Source organism: Epinephelus lanceolatus, chromosome 2 (assembly GCF_041903045.1).
Source record: "Epinephelus lanceolatus isolate andai-2023 chromosome 2, ASM4190304v1, whole genome shotgun sequence".
In the NCBI taxonomy this organism is placed as follows: domain Eukaryota; kingdom Metazoa; phylum Chordata; class Actinopteri; order Perciformes; family Serranidae; genus Epinephelus; species Epinephelus lanceolatus.
Window position 1 is genome coordinate 1,776,494 of NC_135735.1, and position 26,049 is coordinate 1,802,542.

The window sequence follows — 26,049 nt, forward strand, 5'->3', positions numbered from 1 at the left end:
CACTGCAGACCTGCCCAGGTGTGCTGCATTAGTTAACGAGGTGCAGCTCACCTGTCATTAAGGAGGTGTTTAGGAGCTTCTGTGCCTCTGGTGTGTGGACTGCTGGTCCTGCTGCCCCTCAGCCTGGAGCTTTGTTGTTTTGTTGCTTGTTTTAATTGTGTTGTAGTTGGTGTTTATGTGGTTATTTTTGGACGGCCCAAGGATGGGGCCTAACACTTATATTACCTCGTCACCCCGGAGACATAAAAGGAGCCATAAAGGTCTAAACTGACACCAGAGTTTATTTTTCATCCACAGTTTTAATTACAAACCACAAAGAAACAAAATCAGCCATGTTACAAAAATAGATTCTAACACAGAAGCAAAAGCTAATAATATTAATAATAAACCATCAGTCATCATCAAGGAAAACATTAATTACATCAGTCAATAAACCTGAGTCCTCATTAACCTGAAGAACTTTGTGTTCACCTGTATCACAGTTTCATCACCTCGTTACTCTGAGCTGGAAACAGTTTGTTACTCTGAAAAAAAATTAATTATAAAATTTGGTGATGCATCGATTGTGAAAATCTATCGATGCTGATAATTAAAGTCAGTCAATTTTGTTTTTTGTTTTTGTGCAGGAAAACAAAGGATTTTTTTTTTTTTAAGAAAGTCTATGATACAACCTTTAAGTTAACCTCACAGGAAAACATTTTAAAAAAATTCCAAATTATTTTTATTCTATTTTCATAATATTCTGATATCTTTTATATTTCTGTGAACACTTCGACACATTTCTCCTTCAAACAGCTTATTTATTAAAGTTTCTGTTGTCCAGCTGACTGGTTCATCTCTAAAAAGTTCACTAATAGATTTTTTGAGCATCATCAAAACATCAAAATGTATTTTAGTAAAACAAATTAAACTAATCACAGGAGGAGGCGAGAGAGAGAGAGAGCTGCAGGAACATCTCACACATGACAAATAATAAATCTCTGGAGAAACATCTGAGTCTCTAAATGTTTGTTTAATTAACTGCAGCAATAATTTCATGTAAACTAACAACTTAAACTTTAATACGCAGTGTTAACTTTATAGTATTGATATATAACTGGGACGACGGCTGTTATATGTGTAATAATAATAATAATCACCCACAGATCATCAGTGAATCTATCAACAGGTTTAAATGTGAATGAATCAGAAGATCATTTTGAAGCTTCATTACTGTTGATGTGAAACATAATTCTGACGCATATATGACGCTTATACGTCTCAGTAGTTATTAAAGTGTTAAACATCAGCAGCTTCACGTTGTCTAATGTCTCAGTGTTCAAACTGTTTTCAGGAAACGTCTGCTAACATGAGCCGTCACTGTTAAAGAGATAATATGGACCTGCTCTGCTTTAACATGTCTGAAAAACATCAGACCAGTGTTATATATTTAGTTCTTACATTGTCCAAAATGTCTCCAACAAACCCAGAGAGTCTGTCGTGTTAATCAAGGACACAGTTTGTTATTTGGTCGCCATCATATCCCCTTTGCTCATGCCTCAGAGCCGTGGTGTCTGTGAACGCTATTATGAATAAGTTTTTCAAAATAGAGAGAGAGGAGGGATGACATGCAGCAAAGGGCTGTTGGTCAGAGTCGAACCCTACACAGCCTTTGTACATGGCTCTAACAGCTGAGCTAATGGGTGCCCCATACATTAACTTTTATCCATTTTTAAAAACACATTTAGATCTTGGTTGTTTTTAACTAAAGGTTATAACTGGATGAAGTTTTTTTTAAACATCAGACATCTGGATCTGAAGTTCAAACAAGCTGAGCAAACGTCAGCAGCAGCTCGGCTCCAGCCCCTGATGTGCTGAACTGCATCTGAGAAACACTGATTTTTAAAATGAAAAGTCTTTATTCAGTGTTTTTAATCACTTTCCCATTCGCTTAGCAGAGGAGGAGAGCTCTGTGGAAAATTCAGTTCCCAGTAAAAACCTCCTGAACACCTGGATCTTAAGTTGTCAGAGGAGAAAAGATGAGTGGCATCTCGGCCCTCGCCCCTGCTGTGCCAGACTGCGTTGGAGAAATACTGGCTTTTAATATGAAGCTGCATTCTTCAGTGTTTTACTGGTTTAAATCAGCTGGTGTGTTTGTTCTGGAGAGGAGGAGAGCTCTGGATAATTCAGCTCCTGGTAAAAAGCTCCTGAGTGTCTGGATCTTTAGTTATCAGAGAAAAAGGTGAGCACGCCTAAGTGACAGCTCGGCTCCAGCCCCTGATGTGCAGAACTGCGTTGGAGAAACACTGATTTTTAAAATGAAAAGTCTTTATTCAGTGTGTTACTGGTGTAAATCAGCTGGTCTGTTTGTTCTGGAGAGGAGGAGAGCTCTGTGGATAATTCAGCTCCTGGTAGAAACCTCCTGAACACTGAACCATGAGGGAATCCTAACCAGGAGAAACTGACTGCAGTGACGACACTGCTTTGTCTTTTGTTCCTGTTTTGATTGAGAGCAGAAGGAAATTATATATTTGAAGTTCCTCTCTGTTACACAATGTCCAAAGTCTGTGGTTTTTATCTTTGGACCAACTTGATGTAAATATCTACTGACTCAGATTATGTCTGCTCTCAGTTAATATCATCACATGACTTCAGGACACTTTTCATCATCAAGTATTTTTCCTTTAAATGATAAAAAGTATTCAGATAATAAACGATCTGCGTCATGTTTCAAACAGCTGAAGAATTTATGTGAAAGAGAAAAGTCTCGTTCTTGTGGCCGTCCTGATGACTTGTCAGCAGCCACATTTCAACCTCAGCAGGCTCCTGTGAGTCCAGCTGAGCCGTGATGATGTCACAGCGGCTCTAAGCGGTGGTTGCACAGAGCCGTGCCATCACCTCCAGGTCCAGCAGAGCCAGCTCCCTCACCTCCTCCAGCAGGGAGTACAGGTTGGGGCTCCTGCTCTGACAGAACTCTCGCTCCTCTCTGGAGAGTTTAGGCTGGCGGGCCGCCTTCTCCTGCGCCTGCTGGGACGCCTCCTCGGCCAGACGCACCACCTCCTGCACCAGCTGGGAGCGGCCCTGTGAGCGTGGCTGCTGAAGCTCCGTGCTGAGGTGGGGCTTGTTGCTGATGACCTCCAGGTTCAGACTGTCTGCGTGGCAGTGTGTGGAGCGCACGGAAATACGAACCTGCGGAGTGAAGAGGACTCACGTCACAAAATGTCCTCCATGTTATCAGTTAAATTATTGGACATAAAGACGACACAGATGTGTGACTCACAGTGATGTGGTCGAACAGTGTGAAGGTGGAGCTGCCACAGATGGAGGTGGTGGTGATGTGGTCTGAGTGGCGTCGCACGGAGCCGCTCTGCCACTCGCAGCTGCCGTCCTGTCCCACAGACACCACCTGACCCTCTCGGTTCCTCAGGTACACCGGTCCTTTGACGCCGTACCTGCAGACAGAGCAGCTGAGTCACGACTGATGGAGCCCAAGAGTTTATTACACCGTCAGCTGATCGAGTTTCATCAGGTGTGACAAAGTGATATGACCACAATGTTTCTGTCTCTGTTCAGACTTTTAAATTCAACCACTGATGACGTGAAGTTTCTTAGTTTCTTACTCTGGGACGAACACAAGCACGCCGTTGTCTCTGATGGAGTAGATGACGGCGTTGGCCACACAGCACGGATCCGTCTGAGGGTCTCTCTCTTTGAAGAAGAGACACTGAAACAGCTCCGTGGACAACTTCTGGGCCTGCTGGGCTGCCTGGAGAGGTCACACAGAGGTCAGAGGTCACACAGAGGTCAGAGAGTTTATTTAATATGGACAGAGATGATTCACCAAGCAGCACTGACCCTGTTCTTGTTGTTGATGTGAAGAGCCATTTCCTCCAGTTCTTTGTTACTGGCTAAAGCTTTCCCAGGCTCCGCCCCTCTGTCCATGTCGATGGCGGCGGTTAGAAGGCGGTGCACCACGATGTCGGCATAGCGACGGATGGGTGAGGTGAAGTGAGTGTAGCGATCCAGAGCCAGACCTGAGAGACAGAAGGATCATCAGCACCGAACGCCTGCAAACATTTTGATCCTCACCGTTGAACAGGATGTTAACATGACACAACAAACCGTAATGGTAGCACTGGTCCTGGGAGTGGAGACCAGTGGAGAAGTACTGAGCCTGTGACATGGCTGTGGTGGCCATCATCCTCAGCAGCCTGTTCACCAGCGGGTCCTGTGGGTCCACGGCTCGGTCCAGAGAGTCAGCCAGAGCCTTGTTGGTCCTGCAGGAACAAAATCGTTTCACCACAAACGTGCGCTCACAGGAGACAGACAGAGTGACGAATCATCTCCGTCGTGTCGCTGAGTGAATCAGTGTGACGTAGTTTAAGCTTCATTATTGTGTTGTTGTTTTTTAAGGGGTTTATGTCATTCTGTCGCTTCACAGTGTTTGTTATGTAATCAAATCCAAAAATTCCAGTTTTGGTCTCAGTATATTTTCACCAGCAGAGAGCTGAGTGTTTTTCATCAGTCACCTGGTGTCGATGGTGAACCCCGCGGCCATGGCGCAGTCCACCAGCTGGCTGAAGAACTCCTGGCGTGGCGGCGGGTGGCGCCTCAGCAGGGCCTGATGAGGGAAGCTCTCCTGGATCTTGCGCGCCACCCAGTGGTTGGCGTAAATCATGCACTCGGCCACGGTCTCATGGACCTCCAGAGGCTGACGGGGGACCAGAGCTGTGATGTTCTTCTGCTCGTCCAGCTGGGCTCGAACCTGAGGAGGGACGGAGGAACGGCTTGATTCAAAGGATGTGAGAATACAGAAGACATCATGTGTGTATGTGATAATATAACCCGAAATCTTGTTGGTTATATAACTTCAACACTGCTAATACGTCATATGTTACTGTGACTGGGTGATGGCAGTGTTTTTCTTTTTGTATTTCACTTCTTACCAGCCTAAGTGAAATAAACTCGGGGCTGAACTGTGTTACCGTTCATCTTATAGGCCTCCAAAGAGAGACTGATGTAACACTAACAATCAGGTTTATGTAGGAAAAGTTTGGAGCTGTCAGGTACAGAAGGAGAGTTCCTAGAGAACAAATGTCACTAATTTCAACGTCTCAAAAACCAAAAGTCTTCAGTGTTTACCCGAGCAACCTGAAAACACAACACCTCTGGCCACAGAGGGATAAAAAGGAGGAGAAGCAGTCATACCTCCACCCCCTCCAGCTCCAGCGCTCCTCCTCTGTCCCTCTGCGCCCGCAGGTGTCTGGCCACATGTGTCAGCAGCTCCAGAGCCTGAGTGAGCTCGGCCAGCTTGGCGTCCCTCTCCTCAGAGCTGAGCTCCTTCAGCTCCGGGACCTCCGCCTGCTCCCCGTTGAGGAGCGCCTGGGCCAGCTCGTAGTGGAGCTGGTAGGAGGAGCGGATCAGCGTGCGGCCGTACCACACCTTGTTGACGGCCAGGGTTTGTGCATCCAGCTCCCACATCACGCTCATCGCATACCTGGGTTTGAGAGACGGTGTGTTTTAATGTGTGGTGATAAACTGAACACCTTCAGAGTGCAGAGACGGTGAGTTCACTGACCTGTCGACTCCTCCCAGCAGAGAGCAGAGGTCAGCGCTGAGAACGGCGGGCAACATGTCGTACCGGCGGTCTGCCAGGTAGTACGTCGTAGCCCTTTGAACGACACACAAGAAGAAGAAGTAGTCAGGAGGGACGACCTTTGCATCTTAAAGACACACTGTGAAAACACACATTTCCTCATATGTGAGACTCAATATTCAGTTTGGTTTTTCCACCTCCTCATCATCATCACTTTCTTTATGACTAAAGCTGGCTACTGTTCATCAGTAATTATTGATAAAGCTGTGAAATAAATAAGTCATCTTTTCTCACGCATACATAAATTAATGTTCTTCACAGTGAGAAGTATCAAATAATAAAATAAAAAGAAGTCAACTTTATTTCTTTGAAAGCCAGAGAGACGAGGTGCATTAAACATTACACTATAAACTACGAAGGACAAACACAGACATGGACCAAAATAAAAAGACACAAAATGACTGAATTAAAAATAAATGTATGTTTTAAAAAGAGCCGGCCTGCGAGGTCGAGTTTCAAAACTTTGCTGAGACAATAAAAGCGTGAAGCTCTCAGTCTCTGGATCTTCTGACAGCGTCTGGTTGGTGGAGCTCAGAGGGGTTGGAGTTATAGATGAGAAATAAACTGCAGAAAAACATTCAGACTTTTACTGAAACCAGGAATCTTGAACCGAACAAGGAGCTGATGGACTCCAGCCTGTGCTGAAGATATGTTGTCTGGTTGCTGCTGATTTTAGCGCCGCGTTCACATGGAACCAGGCCGACAGCAAACCTCAGATCATTTTAGTGGACGAGAGCAGGACGGTAAAATCAGATGAGGCAGTGAGAGAATAGCAGCAGCAGGAACAGAGACGACATCACCGTCCAAAGTTAAACTGTTTGAACCTTCTGCCGTCCACTGAGCAGGTAGCTGTGGCTGGAGCAGCTACGTGACTCTGAGACTGAACTGAGTGAATCAATACGCTGCAGGCTGCTTCTGTCGGACTGTTTGTTTTTCCCGTGCAGAAAGTGTCCATCTGCTGTCTCCCTGATTCCATGTGACTGCAGCGTTAGTGTCCCAGCTGAGGACAAATGTGTGTTCTATATTCAAAAGATGAACAGAATAATAGAGTCCATTTACGACACAGTGCTGAGACGTTCACAGGGTGAAGAGGAGCACACTGATTGATTTTCAGCCCTGAGTTATGCAAACAGCCCAAAGTTTGGACGCCACAGTGTCTTCACTTTGTTTCATGTCTTGTCTCTCATGAAGACATAGGCGTCCTGTTTTTGGTCTGTTTGAACTTTTTAAGGCTTCACTCCATTTTTATTTTAAAGTCTGTCTTCGTTCTGAGAAACTCCTGATTCAGCTGCACGCTGAACTCTTCTCACCGTCAGAGATGCTGCTGTTTCTTCTCTCTGTGTGTTTTCATGATTTAGAGACTTTGCAAACTCACAGAAACTCAAAGAGTGTGTGACTGATGCAGCGTTGTGACCTTGTCTTCATATTATAAACGGACCCCTCACCTGGTTCGAGCCTCCAGGTCAGTGAGCGAGCCCTCGGTGACGAAGTGTGTGACGTCTGCGATGTGGACCCCGAGCTCCAGCAGCTTCCCGCCTGCGAGGCTGCGCACTGACAGCGTGTCGTCTACGTCCTCGCAGCCCTTTGGGTCGATGCTGAACACCAGGTGAGTCTTTCTGAGGTCCCGCCGCTTTGCCACCTGGACGGGATCAACCGTCCACGGCTTCTCTGGAGAGTTGACGGGCATCTCTCTCAGCTGAGGACGGACAGACGGACACAGAATAAATCTCACAGCAGCAGCTGATGAAAAACACTTGCAAGATAAATGTGACACTTTCTAATGTCACAATGGAGGGACAACTACGCAGGTTGATTTTAGCGCTGCTCATCGTGGACTATATTGCTGTCATTGTTCATTTTAGTCAAAGCATACAGTTTGAAAACGAGGCGCGGCTCCAACTAGAAAACAATGTTTTGATGCATTGGATGTGCTGAATGTGCATATTAAGGCAGTACAGGAGGAGGTGCACATTAATAATCCTCCAGGACTGTAACATGCTCATGTTTAACCCAAACAATGTGTCATGTGACTGCAGTTGCTTCACATCCAGGTCGCAACACCTTCTCACCACAAACCAACCGCACCAGAGTTCCTTTGGAGCCGGACTGAGACCACCTCTTCAAAAAGGTCTCAGTCTGGTTGCTTTGGTGTGTTCACACCTGCACAAATGAACCACACTGAGGGGGCAAACCAACCTGAGTCAGACTGAACTGAACCAAACAGGGCAGGTGTGAAAGCAGCCAGTCTTGAACGGTCTCACCCCCTCTGACATCACAGAGCTTCTCTCCCTGTATCATGCTGTGAGAGGACTGAGATCATCTGACCAAAGACTTGTGTCTGTCCTGAGATCCAGGACTAAGAGTTACAGGGACAGGACTTTCTTTATCTCTGCCACTCCACTCCCACCGTCTGATGCTGCTCCACCACTGAGAGTCATCTTAAAACACACTTTCACTCACTCGTCCTGTCACTGTCACTGTTATAGTCACACAGTGGTGACAGTATAAAAACAGGGACTACAGAGGGATTTCTCTGCTTCCTTTTGTTTTTGCTTTTCTCTGTGTGTGTGCTGTAGGAGCACTATGGATCGACTCTGTTTGTGCTTAAAGTTCTATATAAATAAAGTTGACTTGACTTGAACTTCTGACCCCAGGCGCCTGATCGTCATCAGACCGACAGCTGATTGGTTCTGTATGAACTGAAAAGGGAACAAGACACATGCAGCTTTGAGGCTGTTGCACCAGTCTGTTACTACACACTGAACATTGCATCTATTCATCATGGTGTCCTCGTCAGGTAAGAGTTCTTTACCCAGAACACAAGCACCTGTACACTGTATCAAAGAGACTCTTGAGAGTTCAGAACCGCGGCCTCTGACCGTCTTTTTCAAAGGTTCAGTATTATTGGAAGTTTTCTTTTATAAACATATTTATATGAACACTAAGTGTCTCTCAGCAGAACACAGTGTGTCCCTGAGGTCTCACAGACAGGACGAAGGCCTCTTCATCCTCATAAACCCTCTGGCTGGTTACCTGCCGACCACAGACTTTAGATCATTCAGTGTCTCAGAGACCAAAGAAAACTGAACACGCAGCAGCTGAAGCTTTTCAAACAGTTGGAGACCAAAAATATTGATCAAACAGTCGTTGTTGTATTAATCAGCTTGTTGCAGGTTTTTCTGCCTCAAAGTGTCAAAAAACAAAACTTTAAATTCAGTGAGTGTGTGTGTGAGTGTAACTTCCTGTCTGACCTGTGCGTCTGAGAATGGAGGCACGTGGATGCAGTTCTCGATGAGGATGGTCTGGACCTCCGTCTCGAGCTCTCCGGCCCGACCCAGCACCCGCACGCTGTGGCCGTTGGGATAGAGCGACGTGCTTTCCCATGAATCAATGCGAACCACCACCCTGTGGTCCTGAGGGAGAGGAGACAGAGACAGGTGTTTTTTAAAGGTTCAAAGAAATACTGAAATAATTAAAGACAGAAAAACAGCTGATCATCAGTCACATTAGTGTTTAAATCATGTGAGTTTCTGACTGAGTCAGTTACGGCGAGTCGTACCTGCAGAGCGTCAGCCTGCTGCGTGCTGATGCGGATCTTGGGGATGCGATGGTCCCAGGGAACAGCCAGGATGCGCTGAGAGTTCCTGCTCTGGGACGGAGGCCCCTCCCTGGGAGGAAACGTCACCACATAGTCCCTCCAGTTCCTCTGCAGGATCCCCACAACACGGCCTGCAGGTTTTAATATCACACGTCAGTTATTGTGTGTCCTAGCGTTGAAGAACTTTAGTGTTTTGCAACCATTTGTCGAAATTTTAATTTCTTAGTGTGAGATTCTTCCCAAAATTATCTTGTATATAAAACTGTTGTGATAAATGAATCTAATCAGTTAAAGAAATATACGTGTACAGTTGCAAACTAAATTATTCAACCCACATTGCAAATTAGGTTTGTTGGTTTATTTCCAGCTGTTTGCAATAAACACATCAAACAGGAACAATTTAAATAACTAACATTAACAGGTGGTTTCTCCAAGTTCAAAACAAAATGTCTAGCTTTACCTTCCTGACTTAAAAGCCAAATATTTATTTCAGTTAATTTAAGACCTGCAGATATCCTGGATCCTGATCCTGCTGATGGTTTAGTAATACAACATAATTTGCAGTTAGGAAGAAATCTGGGTGTAAATGAGGTTGTAAATGAAGCGCATGTTGCTTTTGGGTGAAAACACTGAATGCAAATATAATTTGTACTAAAGAAAACCTTAAAAATGGAGCGTCGGTGGCTTAGTGGATAGAGCAGACGCCCCGTGTACAAGGCTGTTGCCGCAGGGGCCTGGGTTCGACTCCAGCCTGTAGCCATTTCCTGCATGTCACTCCCCCTCTCTCTCTCCCGCTTTCATGCTTGTCTGTCCTGTCAATTGAAGGCTAAAATGCGCCAAAAGAAACCTTGAAAATAATTTTCCCAGGGTCCATTCAAAGATGTTTTTTTTATCACAGCAGGTGAAAACTGGATGAACGCAGTGTTTTTTATGGCAAAATGATCGACTAAAAACCTCCATCTTTCCTCCTCGGCTCCCAGATTAACTTCCTCTAAACTTGAGAGAACTCTGTCCCCGAGTTTTCGAGATGTCTGGACAGAAAACAGCAGCAGAGTTACTGAGTTCAGTCTCTGCAGACGGTCCCACCTGTTGGCATGGGTTTACTGTCGCTCTCCTCTCCGCTCTTCTCCTCCGCCTGACCCTCCGTCAGCGCCTCGTCCTTCGCTCTCCACTCGCTCTTTCGCAACAGCTCCACCACGACCACGTCACCGTGCACGGCTCTGTTACGATTCTTTCCTCCACACACCAACACGCCCAAACTCAGATCTGAAGAAAAAAAGAAGTGTGGTCAACAGATCAGCGGAGACGTTTGCAGTGAGTGACAGATAAATGTCTCTGAGCCTGGTGTGTGTGCTTCCTGCAGTGTGTACCTGTGTTCTTAGTGGACAAACCCTCCGTCATGACCGTAGCTTCGCTGTGAGCTCGGTGCTTACTGATGTTCAGAGTTCCCTGAAGGAGAGAGCAGAAAGACACATAAACAATCCGGCTGTGTATTCACTCGTCTGTTCGGGAGGTTCAGATTTACTCAGCTCTCTTCACAACTTCTTGAGGTGCATTACTGAGCGTGCCCGCAGCACTGGGACTGTCCTTGATCAGCTCAAGTGCTTCACAATATGTGAAACATTCCTCTTTTCTTTGACTCCATCCTTGACCCCAACATGTTCCCTACCACTGAAAACACATGTTGAATCACTGCAGTGTCTCTGAGGCTGGGGGCTGTCTGTGAGGTGAAGCCAGGCACAGTTTGTGTTTTTACAGAAACATTTCAGGAAGTGTTTTGTTTTTGTTGACGGCTGCTCTGAGGAGAGACTCACTGCACATGAACCCGGCAGGTGAGCTGTACCTGGATGTAGCGGCCAGACTTGATTCCGGCCTCCAGCACCTCAGCGGGCAGATGTTCGGTGTACTCCCTCTCTGTGCCTTCGCTCTCCTTCTCTTGTAGCGCCTGGGAAATGGAGCCGTACAGATCATGTGCCGCCTGCAGCTCCGGCCAGAAGTTCTGCAAATAATCCTGTCAGACAGAGACACACACAGCAGAGAGGACATGTCAGGGAGAGATAAATAATAACTGTAATCATGGGTCAGGGTCTGAGCTGTTAGGTGATGATGGGACTGTACTGAATTGTTTATAGATATTTAAATTCTAAATCAGCATTTAAATGTCAACGTTGCATGTCTATTTATTATTTGTAAAGTTGGTATATCTGCACACTTACAGATAAAAATTAGGCTGCACTAAAATGATTAGTATTATAATATCTGTAGAATCAGAGTCAGAGGTTGTGGCGAAGGATATTTTCTGACTTGTGGGAGGCACAGAAAGATGTAATTTTCGAAATTCACATGTTTTAATCTAACGAAATATTTGTTGGTGTTTATCCTTTGAAAAACATCATTTTCACTGTGGTCATAAAACAGTTTGTTCTCCTGCTGGCTGCACACAGAGGGAGGCAGCACCTGTAATAACAGGACGCTCTAACAGCACAATAAATTACATTATTATAAATAAAGAAAGAACCTTGGTTTCCTTACAACATTGGGGGCACATATGAAAGAGGCGGGTTAGGATCCTTCTTTAGGACATTCTGAGCATCAAACATTTAATTTGCTGCCTGCTGGTGAATTTTTATGCAACAATTTGTGTCTTTCTCTCCGTCAGTTTCTGATGAAAATGACTTTTATTTCATCAAAAATCTTCTGCTACTTTAAGGTGTTTTACTGAGGGTTGATGCACATGTTTTGTGTCCCTGTCTGTGGAGACAATCTTTGGGCATCACAACCCCCACAAAATGTGTTTCATTATTACAATTTGATCCATTTGGTCCAGTAACATTTGGTGAGTCCAGACAAGTCGCATGATTCAGTCATTAATCCCCACTCACGTTACCGAAGCGCTAACAGGAAGTAGCTGCTCAGCTGGTGGAAGTCTCTGCTACACCTGCTCTATGAGCCCAACAATGCAGAAGATTCAGGTAATTTTCTACCTGGGAAGTTGAACTTTTCTTGGCTTCATGCGCCACTGAGCAACTTTCATAGGAATGAATGAGGCCCCCCCCCTGGCGCTGTATCCAGGTTTCTTCATACATCCATGATTTCACACCTGCTACACAGAGAAACAAGTTTCTCTCATCCTCTCTGAGAGCACCGTCAGCCTTCCACACATCAGCTGACTGTCCAACATCAAACACTGATCTCCATGACGACCTGACACGTGTTAACAGGTAGACAAATAAATCACTGCTCCTTTCTCAGACTTCACCTCGCAGCTTCTCGTGCTGAAACAACTGTTGGTCGAACACAAACCACCTCATCACAACCTGTAACCTGCGCAGTGAGCGCTGATGTCTCCTGACAGTTTGTTCCTTCACTTCTCCGACAGCATATTAGCTGTCCAGCAGCTCAGTGGAGCGACGTGGACGGATCATACACGGAGCGTGGCAGAGCAACACAATGAGACACCACTGAATCACTGCAGCTCTGTGAGCAGTCCATGATGTGCTGGTGTCTTAATGAGGTTCAGGATTGATGAGCTAATTAAACAGATTATTGATGCAGATGTTTGACGGTCTCTGTGGACCTCAGTCTGTCGGCCTGTTGACTCACACACCTCCTCCTCTCTGTGTTACACAGATACACTTTATTGTCTGTCCCAACAGTGACAGGAACTCTCCTTTGACAAGGCTCAACAACCCACATGATTCACATTTAAAGGAGACCGTTAAAACTGACTAAAGCAGGTTAAAGGTCAGTGTCTACTTTGCAGGCCAGTGGAAATTTGTAGCGTCTGCCTGGTGGCAGTACCTGGACGGAGTGGTGGAAGGCTGCGAGCGGTCCTCTGTGATCATGGCGGCTTCCTGATCACTGAGTGGTTCAGACAGAGGAGCGTTCAGGAAATCTACAACACCATGACAACTGGACACACTCCACCTACTGAGGAACATCACTTAAAGCGAGCTGCCTTGGTCCATTGATATTCTCACTGTACCTGCTGACACTTGGTGACGTCATTGGAGAACACAAAGTCTGTTTCCATAGTTACGTGGATGACACACAACTGTGTGTCTCTGATGAACCAAACAATGCAACCATGAACTCCATCACTGCCTGTCTTTTGTCAGTGAGTAAATGGATGAGTCATGATAGTTTTTAAAGATAAATGAAGACAAAGCTGAAATCCTGCTAAAACAAAAAGAGAAATGCTGTTTAATAATCTGAAGAATTTAAATCCTTGGATTAAATCTGAGGTGACGAGTCGTGGTGTGATCCTTGATTCAGATCTAAGCTTCAAGTCCCACATGAACAAGGTGACAACAGCATCATGTTTCCACCTCAGAAACAGAAACATCACTCAGGTACGACCAGTTCTCAATGAAAAAGATGCAGAGAAACTGATTCATGTCTTTATCTGAAGCTGACTCGATGACTGTAACAAACTTTTTACTGACAGACTTGAGCTGGTTGAAACTCTGCAGCTCGACTATGAACCAGAACCAAGAGGAGAGAGCACATCAGGCCAGTCTGAGCTGCTCTGCACTGACTTCCTGTTACATTTACAGTTGATGTTAAGCCCCTCCTCCTCCTCCTCCTTGTATACAAAGCCCTCCATGGGCTGGGACCGAGCTACATCACTAACTCCATTGTTAACTCTTTGTCTCCAAGAACACTGCGATCATCTGCTGCTGGGTTATTGGAAGAAGATCAGGGACGCAGCGCCGTCAGTGACGCCCCAAAGTTATGAACACACGACCTTCAGATATCAGAGAAGCTGCTCGCTGAATATTTTTATCTGTTCACTTTAGACTTTAACTCGCTCTGACTCTCCTCATTCAGCTCTGACACTCTTTGTTTTTACGCTTCACGCTGCTGCAGCCATTTAAAATGTTGTGTCTTACTTGATTTTATGATTTATAGTTTTACAATCTTGTGATTTTTATGTCTTTTTATGATTCATTTCATCTTATGATTTAAAGTCTGTGTAATGTTCATTATGTCTGTTTTCATGTGAAGCACTCAGTTCTTACACTGCCCTTACTGTGAAGCACTTTGTGCTGCATTTCCTGTATGAAAGGTGTTATAAAAATAAGTTTATTATAATTATCATTATATGGTTGAAGGCTCAAGAATAGCTCCTAAATCCAAACTGGTGGGTCATGGTCCAAAAGTGGGTCGTGGGTCCCTCCTGATTGGACCGCAAGTGACTCGCAAAAACACACTTTATTTTTAAGTAGAGTGAAGAGCTTTTATTTTGAAGTGCTGTTTCCTGCTGTAGAGTGAGAGACTAACGGACAGCTACTTAACAGAGACAGCAAACTAGCTCAAGGACATGTCCAATTCCAAGTATGATGCTGAATGTATTAAACTGTTTGGACCTCAAACTACTGACTGAGGAGAAATCTGGACCCTGTGGTTGGACCAGTTGGATCCACTGGGATCTATGGTGGAGTTTTCTGTTGTGTCCGCTCTGCACTCCAACACAATGGATTCAAAATAAACCCCAGCTGATGTTAAAGAGCTGACTGTAGGATCAACGGGAGTGTGAGGGTGTTCACATCATCAGTGGGCGAACAGCGTAGGACTCGTCGCCCCCTCTGAACAATGCAGCAGGACAATGACAGGCCTGAACGCTGGAGCTTTAACCTCACAGCTGTTTGTCAGTTCACATCCTACAACATCTAAACGTCTCACTGTCCACATACGTACACATACGTGTGAGTGGCGATGTGTCGGTCACGTACCTGGACGGAGATGACGTATACTCCAGAGTTGAGGCTGCTGTACTGATCCACGGCCTGCTGGTCCTCTGTGATCATCACCACGTCCATCAGACCTGCCAGGTGGTGATAGTACCACACTGCTGCAGAGTACACACACCTACACACACACACACATCAGAAGATGCATGCAGACAGCTTGCCTGTTAAAGCCCTAAACTTTGATATTCTGTGTTTAGTTACTATTAGCATATAAATGATCTGTACCTGTACGTGAACACACACACACACACACACACACACACACACACACACCATTTACTGCTCTGTTTACTGTCCTGTGTCTGCACTAAACTCACTTCATGACAGCAGATTGTTCCTGCAGCCTTTAAAGTCAACTCAAAAAGTTTGGAGGCAACACAAACTTTGTTTAACACTGGAGCGCGCACACACACACACACACACACACACACACGTCATCACCAGAGCTGCAGCATCTCAAAAATCCTGGTGCTGAGCAGAGATTTTACTGAAGCCCGTCTACACTGTGTGATTTTAGGCTGTCCCTGGTGGAAGATGACCAACAGTAAAGAAATGTGGCGATATCTCTGGTCATGGCTTTAAAACAGTGGTCCTACATCACACAGTGACACAGGTTCAAGGATGGCTGTTGTCATGGTCATGTGATATACGACAGCCTTTATGTTTTTTATTTTAATAATACTTTTTGAAGCATTTTATCAACATTTTTTCTGACATTTTCTTAATATTTTTTAGACATTTTATTACCATTTCTTTCTGACATTTTAGTAATATTTTTGGACAGTTTTGTAAAAAAAAAAAAAAATTCTGACATTTCATCAACCTTTTTGTCAGACATTTTAATAATATCATTCTGGTTTCAAGGTATAGACGGAGACTCTCTCTTTTATTTGAGTTAGTTTCAAAGAGGAGACTTTTTACACAAACATCCATCAACAAAATGTTTTCAAGTGTGAATTATAGTGACAGAACGTTTGTTCAACCAACAATAACCTTCTGTTTTCATTCCTTTAAAGCTCATAAGATAAATTCTGTGATAGTTTCTGAGACAGTATAAACGTCATACTGTAGAGGCACCCATTTGATCCTCTGAGCCTTCTGTCAAACAGACCATTGACCAGTGTTCAAACCTGCAGGAGAGATTTCCTCCACTGTTCACCACATCCTGATGCACTTAAGAAATAAGTCTAATTAATGAAGTGTATAATAAACGTCTGTAATAAAGTCTCAAGTGCTCTCTATGATGTTCGACCTGTTTTCCTGCTGAATGGAGGAAATGCATCTTTAGAAAGAGTCACTGAGCAGACCCTGTGACAAATGTGTCAGATACATATTTAACCGATGCTTTTGTAATATTTGTGAGTCAGACTGGACTCAGTGTGCAGACGCCCACTATTACAAAGGATCTTAGACAAAGAACATGTTGGGGACCCCCGACTACACTGCACATTATTTCACTGATTGGCCTCTGTGACGTCTGTAATAAAGTCTCAAGTGCTCTCTATGATGTTCGACCTGTTTTCCTGTTGAATGGAGGAAGCAGTCTCGCTGGAGCTGAGTCACTGAGCAGACCCCTGTGACAGACAGCTGAGGGCCCACAGTAACATATGGTTCTGCACCAGCAGCCTGTTGACCAAGTTGAGCTGAAGTTGAAGTGAATTCGGGGTTTATACATTACTAAAGTGCATTTTTAAACTTTCATCTGAAATCTGCTGACAGACCCAGAGGAACCTGAACACCTCAACACTTTTACAGTCCTCACTTCTCACAGAGTTCAGGGACACTGAGAGTCAACACTCTGGGAAAGTCACTTTGTTTCTCAGGTAGTCGTCGGTTCAGCCAAGAAACAGTCTGAAACACAAGTGATGTGTTCACACTATTTATACAGTTACTGTACGAATTAAACATACAAGATATTTGTGTTAATGAGTGGTCGACACATCTGACCTCAAATTTCATAAATGCTGTTTAATAATTATGTCAGTCTTTAAAGCTCCAGTGTGTCGGAAGGCAGGAAATGGAATATAATCTAATCAGTGTGTAATCAGCTGACAGTGACAATAATTGTGTTCTTGTTACCTCAGAATGAGACGTTTATATCTACACAGGGAGCAGGTCCTCGTCTACAGAGATCACCATGTTGCACCGCCATGTTTCTACAGTAGCCCAGAGCGGACAAACCAAACACTGTCTTGATGGGGACATTTGTGATTTTGTATTTAAGCATTGGTTACCGTTATTAGCAGCCTCTCCGTGATGAAAGAGTGGGAAAAGCACAGATTTTTTTTTACGTGAAACGTCTTTATTCAGTGTTTTTACCCTTTAAATCAGCTGATGTGTTTGTTTCTGAGAGGACGAGACCTCTGTGGATGATTTAAAACCTCCTGAACAATGAACACTGGAGGAATTCAAACCAGGAGAAGTTTCAGCTGGTTGTAATCTGCAGTCTTCACCACTGGACACCACCAAGTCCACCTAAATCTAACACGCTGTTCCTTTAAAGGCCCTGAGACATCAAGCTGACGGTCAGCTGTCAGGAAATGAGGAAAGTAAACAAAGAGCTGAAGTCCAGAGGGAGTGAGACCAAAACCAACTTGTTCCATCAGGTCAGATTATTTTTCTCTTTATCAGAAATGTTTCCTGATGTTTTGTGTTACTGTTCACTGGTGCACCGTATATATGCTCTGATTGGGTTGTTAATGTGCTAACTGGCTAACTTGCTTCAAGACGCTCTTCCTGTGTTTTTGTGCGCAACTTTTTGGCTGAGGCGACGTCAAGTGACGCAGCAGGGGGCTTTTGTTGCTGCCAGTTCTCTGAAGTGGGTTTGGTGTGTGTGGGCCGTCAGATTGGAAATTGCATTTCACAGAAAAAACACGACACACCTCAAATTACAAACTGAGTGAATCACATCAGTTACATCAGCATTGTTGTATAAATCCCTCTGATTGTAAATAGTTTAAACACTAACTCTGACACACATGCAGTGTTCCTCCATGTCTGCAGAGAAATTAAACACACACCTACTTTTAATTAAGTTTACACACTTGATTTAACAGAGCTACAGATGTTTCCTAGCAACTGATTTACACATGACAAAAGTCTTCAGCAGACATTTCTCACATCTTAAAGTTACAATGTGTAATTTACGTGGTTGTTTATTAGCAAATATCAACTATTGCTTCCATAAATATATATTTACTAAAATGTAATGCAATTCACATACAAATGGAAGCTTTCTCATAGGCTTAGAATGATTTCTCTATATATACACAGGCAGGGCGCGGTCTGCTGGAGGCTGCCCTCTTGCGTCGCCATATTTGAATACAGTGGCCGAAAGGGATATACATGCGTCGCCTTTTGCATTTACATAGAACTTGCCGTCACTGGAGACGGTTAAGGTGAAGATCAATCCGGGGCGCTTCTGCGTGAACCTGCTTTGTACTTTTATGATTCTGTCGCACTTTAAATGGAGGATCACACATATGTTTTGCCCCGTAAGAGGGAAACCACGCCACCAAATAAAAGAAAAAGATCAGATAAGCGAGGACGGGACAAAACACGAGTGAATATCGGCGTTGCTTATTCCAGGTGGAAAGAACTCGTGAAGGAGAAGGATTTCACAAGGGATGTGGAGGTTGCCTGCTTTCTGCTAGAAAGGTAATTCAATCTGATGTTTTAAAATCATTTTGGCTTCATGTTTGCAACTACTTTTCCCTCTCGTCTAAGTTCGAGTGACGGCTACGTTTACGTGCTAACGTTATCCTAGCCTTGGCTAACGTTATCCCAGAGCTACAGCTAAATGGTTAGCCTAGCCTACAGCCTAATCTGTTGATAGGTCTGGCGCTGCTGCGAAGGCTGCCACCCTCTCCTCCTCCTCTTCCCTCTGGGTTCCTGCACCGCCTCTACCCCCTCGCCCCCTTCCTCTCCCTGGTCTTCGTCCTCTCCCTCTCCCTCTTCCTCATCTCCCTGTGTCCTGTGGAAGAACACTCTGGAAATGCATATATTATAATCGTACCAACCTATATTTGCCGCACTGTGCCGTGACGATCACATAAAACGTGTTATTTTAGCGTTACTGTGCTAACGTTTGCTCATGTTACCAAAACAATTAGAAATAAAACACTCCTAACATATATCTCACAGATAACCTGTATCTCACTGGTAAGCTATAACATATCGTAACATGGTTTAGATTCCTAAATAAATATTCACCTCATCGCTAGATACTCCTGAAAAACTCGAAAAATTCTGCTGTCTGCGCAAGGCTTTTTGTCCTACGAGGCCACCGTCACTTACCCGACGGGAGGGGTGAGTGAGTGAGCGCTGCAATCTAGAATTTGACTGCTGATGTCATGCCATTTTATAGTCTACAGTTGTTATTTAAATGTGTCTGATACATAATTAATCAACATTTATGTGAATGTAAGTGTCAGACTGGACTCTGCAGGTACACAAAAAAAGGATCTGGGGCAAAGAAGCTTGATCAGGACCCCTGACTACACACCACATCATGTCACTGCTTCTCTTCTCTCTGTGTTCTCTGGGTACCTCCATGACTCACGCTACTCTCAGCTTCACCCTGAGCTGCTGCGTCTGACTGACTGTACCTTACTGTACCTGTGATGGTGTTGGAAGGTCACTGACCTGGTGTGCCACCTGTCCTGGCTCTCCCCCTTCTCTCGTGGACAGTAGGAATACTCCTGGAACTCGTTGGCAAACAGCACGCAGTCATGTCGAGGGTCTTTGAGCAGGTTTCGCAGACGGTTGTACTGCCTGCAAAGACACACACCAACAACGGAACAGATGCTCTTTAAGCTTCAGAAGATAATAAAAATAACTGTTTGTCATATTTGCTGAAATTATCCCTGGATCCTGAACATGTTAAAACTATAATTATCACCCCACGGTTGTATGACTCCGCCCACCAGCCCCACGACTGCCCATCACGCTCCATTCTACCCTCTCTCTTGAACAAGACCCGGAGACACTTGTATTCCCTCGCTTGAGGAAGTAACTGGACGTTTGTGTCAAATACAATACAAATAAAGAAATTCCATCAGGAAATTCTTGAGATATCGTGTTCACAAGAACAATACAGATGAGGTCACACAGACCTTGACCTTTGACTATCGCAAACTAATCTTCTCATTGTTGAGTCCAAGTGGACATTTGTGCTACGTTTGAAGAAATTTCCTTGAGGCATTCTTGAGATTCACATGGGACTGACATTCGTACGGTCAGATGAACGGACAAACTGGCATGAGCTCTGCACACCCAGAAATGATGCTTCGGCATGTGGTCGTGCACTTTGGGATTCTGAGAGGACTGAAAGTATGTCGAACACTTCCTTTAATGCAGCCCGTCTGCACAGTTATTCTTCAGGAGAGGAAACATGAGCAGCAGAATGTGAACTGAGGAGCAGCTGCATCACAGTTATTTCTTTAATACAGCAGATAAGCCTATAATGCACTTTACTGTAGCTTCCTTTATTTATAGGCAAGTTATGAAGAAACTAAAAGGTCATCCAGTGTAAACACACACACACACACACACACACACACACACACACACACACTGAGCTCCTCCTTCCTGTGGGCTCTGAGTGTTGAGGTGAACGGAAACCTGCAATTACTGACACAGTATGGCATCAGAATCTGCTCCACCAGCTGAGTCTACCTGACGTTATCAAAAGTGAAGCCTCATCATATTAATGATGCAACATTTTGGAATGGCAGCGTAAGCACAAATCAAACAGAAAAGCAGCGGCCACGTGGGACTCCTTATTTACGGTCCTCATCACGTTTGTCAAAAGTCTCCTGCGTGTTCGTGGAAGAGGTTTTTTCAAGTGGCAGGCTGCCTCTGGTTTCAGCTTCGTCAGCACAGCTTTGATATAATGAGGCTGACCCCGACACACTCCTCACACACTTGTGCAGGAAGGTCGTCATTAGAGGCTTAATTCAAACGCAGCCTCAGGAATTAAAAGGTCTCGACCACAGGAGCCGTCCTGTTGCCTTCAGGGTGCCTGCAGCTCAAATTTCTGTATTCGCTGGTGGAATAATAAACCTGCTGCAGTGACCAGCGCCACGCCTGTTCATGACCACTTCCTCCACACATGAATGAGCCTCGGTTATTAAACGACACGCTGTGCACCTGTTCAGCGTGTCACTGTGAGCGTACCTGCGTCCTTTGCTGTGCTGCACGGCCTGGCAGGCGGTCTGTGTGAAGACGAGGCCCTGCAGCTCTCTGAACTCCAGGATCTCCAGATAGTCCACCACCACGCCGACGTCAGGGAACACATAGTGGGTCAGATCTCCTGGAAGCACCTTTCCATCTGAGCGGGAGGGAAGCAAAGATCACTGATCATTTCCACCGTCACTAAACTTCACCTCAACACTGACATGAAGGCTCGATCCTTGTGTTCATGTTGTCACAGTGACGACTAAACGGGAACATACGCAGTTTGGCAAACGAGCACAAGGACTTAAAGTTGCTCTCATTGGCTCCTCTCAGTTGTTTCAAAGCTCTGCTGCAGGATTTTCATACCTAATCATCTATATGCTGCTGTCAGGGTGTGTTTCAGCTGCTCTCTGTGATCATGTGGAGTTGCCCCTGTTTTTTTTCTCTTTAATTCTCCTTTTATTGAGTTATTTCAAGGTCCAAAGGACGACTTCATCACACTCAAAGGACTTAATAGCCTTATCTCTCCAGGCCTTCTGTAGGACACATTTACAGCAGAAGGTAACATTAAAAACTGAGTTACAGTTTGTTGTACAGAAGCCAAAATGGACCAATAAAGTAAATGTGAATACAGGTGAACACGGAAAAACTAAAACAAAAAAGAAACCGAACTTAACATATGGAAGCAGAATGCTGAGGTGTGTCTTTGCTATAGTTTAATCACTGTAAGCAACAAAAGCAACAAAAACAAATAAATGAATAAAATAAAATTAACACAAGGTGACACAAATTCATCTTAAACAAACGCACAGAACGTTCAGGTGGAACATGCTCCATCCATTCTTCCATCTTTCCAAAAAACTATCTTGTTGCAGTCTAATAGATAAAGTAATCCTCTCCATCCTAAAGACATCATATATAATAATGTCAGTCCAATCATCAGCTGTAGGTGTTGCTGGTTTTAGTCACCTTCCAGTGATGCCTTTCCTGCTGGCTGCACTAAGAATCAAAACTAAATGTCTCTCTTGAGTGGTAACATTGTCCAAAGGCAGGGTCCCCAGATATAGGTCTCTAGTTTAAATGTCCATCTGAAATACTTTTTACAAAACTGTATGAACGTCCTGCCAGAAAGGGATTAATGATGGACAAGACCAGAGTGTGTGACAATGACTGTCATGTTGTCTCGAGAGACTGTGCTGAAGAGGAGGAATGAAGAACCTGATGAACAAAACTCTCCATGATGCTGAACCTGTAATTTTCCTCTGTAGTTCACACAACTCCTCCCGTTCCTCCTCTGTTATACTTTCGTTAACTTCCTCTTACCATTTTTGTTTCATATACACTGAGTTACATTTTGCTGGTTGCACACCCCTATACAGTCTGGAGACGTTTTTCTGATTTGGGTTTAAATCATAAGCCTCTATGAAGACTTTAATATCATATCATCCACATACGTTTATTTATTTATCTTCATTAATTGCTCAGTACGCTGCCGAACTTAAAGGAATCTTTAGAAATCACTATTATTCAAGTTTTGAAGCCGTGCTGCATTTTCAGATTTTGAAAACTTTTGGCATTTTAATGGTTCACTTGTGGCATATATTGAGATCATTTGTGGGTTTTACATTGTTTGCATTACAGCTGTATATTTTTATCTTGTACTGTTGTTCCATGTTGTCTGTCTGTAACGTATGTTGCCTCCTGTCTCGGTCAGGACACTCTTGAAAAAGAGGTTTTTAGTCTCAAGAGGTTTTTCAGGCACCGCTGGCCAGAGGGTGTGTTCCAGCTACAGGGGGATCACACTCCTCAGCCTACCCGGTAAGGTCTACTCCAGGGTGCTGGAGAAGAGGGTCCGGTCGATAGTTGAACCTCAGATTGAGGAGGAGCAATGTGGTTTTCGTCCTGGACGTGGAACCGTGGACCAGCTCTTTACCCTCGCCAGGGTGCTGGAGGGGGCATGGGAGTTTGCCCAACCAGTCCACATGTGTTTTGTGGATTTGGAGAAGGCTTACCTCCCTTGGGAGGTGTTTCGGGCATGTCCAACCGGGAGGAGACCTCTGGGCCGCCCCAGGACACGCTGGAGGGATTACATCGCCCGGCTGGCCTGGGAATGCCTCGGGGTTCCCTCGGAAGAGCTGACGGAAGTGGCTGGGGAGAGGACTGTCTGGGCTTCTCTGCTGAGGCTGCTGCCCCCGCGACCCGGACCCGGATAAGCGGAGGACGACGAGTACAACGAGTACGAGTACGGGGTTTTTCTGGTTAAATAAATAAACAAAAACTCGTTGCTGATGCAGACACCTTGAAACACTTTTATATTTGTACCAATGCCTTCACCTCAAATACAGCAACAGTTTTTATTACATAAAAATTTCTGTTGTCGCATTTCTGTTCTACAGCAGCTCAATCCTCAGCAGCTCATCACACGAAAGACAGAGACTTTACAAAGATTTAAAAAGAGGTGGGCGAAAAAATCAGTACAGAATAGTGTCACAATATTGTCTCGATACATGAACACAAAGTATGGACTTATTTTATTACATAAATTATTAATATTTTAAATGTAAATTAAACTTTTGGTAGGCGAGTGGAGTAATAAAATCCAATATTTGTCAGTCAGATATATTTTACTGCAATAAACTGAACTCAAGTCAGATGAACAAACTGAAAACTTAAATCTTATCAGATCAAACAGATGCTGACACAGTTTCCTCTGGGGACACACATCTCACAATAAAACAATCATATCGCATCATGACTTTAAGCATCATTATAATATCGTATCGTGGGACAGACTGCACGACAACCTGTCTCAGCTTTGACTAATGTCACTGCTGTGATGCCACAGATCAACTTATAGTTTAACGTTAATCCTCATATAATCATATTTATATATGTCAAACACCTCTACAGGGTAGAAACTGTTCGTAAATCAAACGAAATTATAGAGTAAATATATTCTGCAGTAACATACATTTAGAGAGACAGGAAGGTATTTTATTATTTATTATTTCTCTCGGTCACTGTATATAATGTTTTAGTGGTGCTACTGTTTCCTTTGAGCTGTAGAATTATTTGTTTAGATATATTGAGGACACTTATTGTCATTGTAATTATTTCCATTAGTAGTTTTATTCTGGTTAATTTATTAATTTATTTTATTTGTGAGTTTTATTTAGTAGTTTTCCTGTTTTCTTGTATTTGTGTTTCTTTTCGCCCTGGATTTTTCATTATATATATGTTTAACACTATGATGTAATGTTTGCCTGTGTGGAGCCCAGGAGGAGAAGCTGCTGCCTGATGGGGACCCAATTAATTAATTAATTAATTATTCCTGAAGGAAATGTAAGCATCTAGTAAGTTATATGACACAACACTGATACACACAGTGATGAAGAGCAGGAACATAAGAATAAAAACACACAACATTAAAGTGGACCAGAGAGCTGTCAGTGAAATACATGTAAGGAGTTCATGTAAGGTGAATTATGTGATTATATAAAATACAAATTGAGGATGAATATATGAACAGAAGCAGATGGTGTGTGAGGCTGACATGGAGACAGCAGTAGCTCTCAGGACTCTGTGTGTGTGTGTGTGTGTGTGAGACAACAGTGTGTATCTTCCTCTTCCTCATGGATGGAGCCAGGTTCACAGTGACCTGTCGCCTCTGAGCTGCACCACCATCAGCTGCAGTGTGTAGTCTGAGTGACATAAACTGTGTTATCTGTGTTATTGTTAGTGATCAGTGTGTACCGGAAGCTGCGGTGTGTATTTAGGCGGTAGTTAAATATTAGAGTAAATTAAAGTCAGTTGTCCCTGTGTTGTTGTTATTGTTGTTGGTGATGTGACTGTACCGTTACCGTTGTCACAGTCCGCCTGACACCGGGAGCTGTAGCACGGAACCCGCTCCCTGAGGTAGTGTTCACGTACCACCCGGACCTTCCGGCCCCGGCAGCTCTTCAGATGAAGGATCTTCTCGGTCTTGATCATCCTCAGACCTCAGCAGGAGCCATGTGGAGCCGCTGCTTCCCGACAATCAGCTGCTTTTAGTCCCAGGGCGGGAAGAGACACTTGTAAACAACACAGGCACAACTTCAGGGAAGTGTTTGAGGCACGCAAGATGATGACGTCATGACGCAGAAGCGGGGCGTTCCGCTGCTGCGTTCAGGTGCAGTCGGTTAGTGTGGAGAAATAATGAGCTGTCATGATTGAACAGAGCAAAACCCAAATTTACACGAAATATATAATCGGGTGAAGTGAATGAACTGTGAATCTGAAGTTATTACCAATCTATCAGAAGAAAAATAATCGATGGAGGCGGTTAATAATCGTTGTTAAGCACAAAAAAACAAAAAATAAACATAGTTTAATTGGATAAAGTGCAGGTGGTTTTTCCTTGTAAAATCCAAGATGGCGGACTCTAAAACTAACTTTATGCTTTCTCTGAGAGCAGTTATAAAGGAGAGACTGCTGAGGAAAGTTTAACATTTAATCTATTTAGCAAAATGACGGCTATAATCTCAAAGGTTGTCACAACAAATAAGGAATACAACACCTGCAACTTCAACTCAACAGGTGGAGAAGAAAGGGACGGCCATGTTGTTCTGCTGGATGTGTGAGTACTTGTTATGCTAACATGTTAGCCATGACATGTTAGCTTAATGTAGTGGTGGAAGAAGTCTCAGATCCTTTACTTGTGAACAAATAGTGATACTACACTGAACCACAGTGCTGGATTTACATGTTGAATAATGCCATTAATGTATGAATGATGTGGAATATTTGAAGTTTGTTTTTTTAACCTGACACTACACTGCAATACTAGCTTTAATGTAGGCTAACAGAAGAAGGTAAAGTGATAGGAATAGTTGAAAAAGCTGAAAGAG

General features: G+C 44.1%; 1 protein-coding gene across 2 annotated transcripts; it reads right to left on the minus strand.

Annotated features, from left to right (window-relative positions):
- Window positions 1-261: 261 nt before the first annotated feature.
- Window positions 262-25,289, minus strand: dis3l (DIS3 like exosome 3'-5' exoribonuclease). 2 transcript variants are annotated; one of them, XM_033630358.2, is made up of 18 exons: window positions 25,018-25,289; window positions 21,164-21,317; window positions 19,631-19,759; window positions 14,969-15,104; window positions 11,077-11,244; window positions 10,604-10,682; window positions 10,320-10,499; window positions 9,195-9,364; window positions 8,887-9,048; window positions 7,081-7,331; window positions 5,558-5,650; window positions 5,188-5,476; window positions 4,509-4,744; window positions 4,102-4,256; window positions 3,835-4,013; window positions 3,600-3,745; window positions 3,260-3,431; window positions 262-3,168 (listed from the first exon to the last, which is right to left on the minus strand). In XM_033630358.2, exons 1-18 carry the CDS (start codon window positions 25,151-25,153, stop codon window positions 2,845-2,847), a joined length of 3,159 nt encoding a protein of 1,052 aa, XP_033486249.2. In that variant the 5' UTR covers window positions 25,154-25,289; the 3' UTR covers window positions 262-2,844. The 2 variants fall into 2 exon arrangements, with proteins under 2 accessions (XP_033486249.2, XP_033486256.2); XM_033630365.2 differs by having other exon boundaries at window positions 25,024-25,288.
- Between the last annotated feature and the right edge of the window lie 760 nt (window positions 25,290-26,049).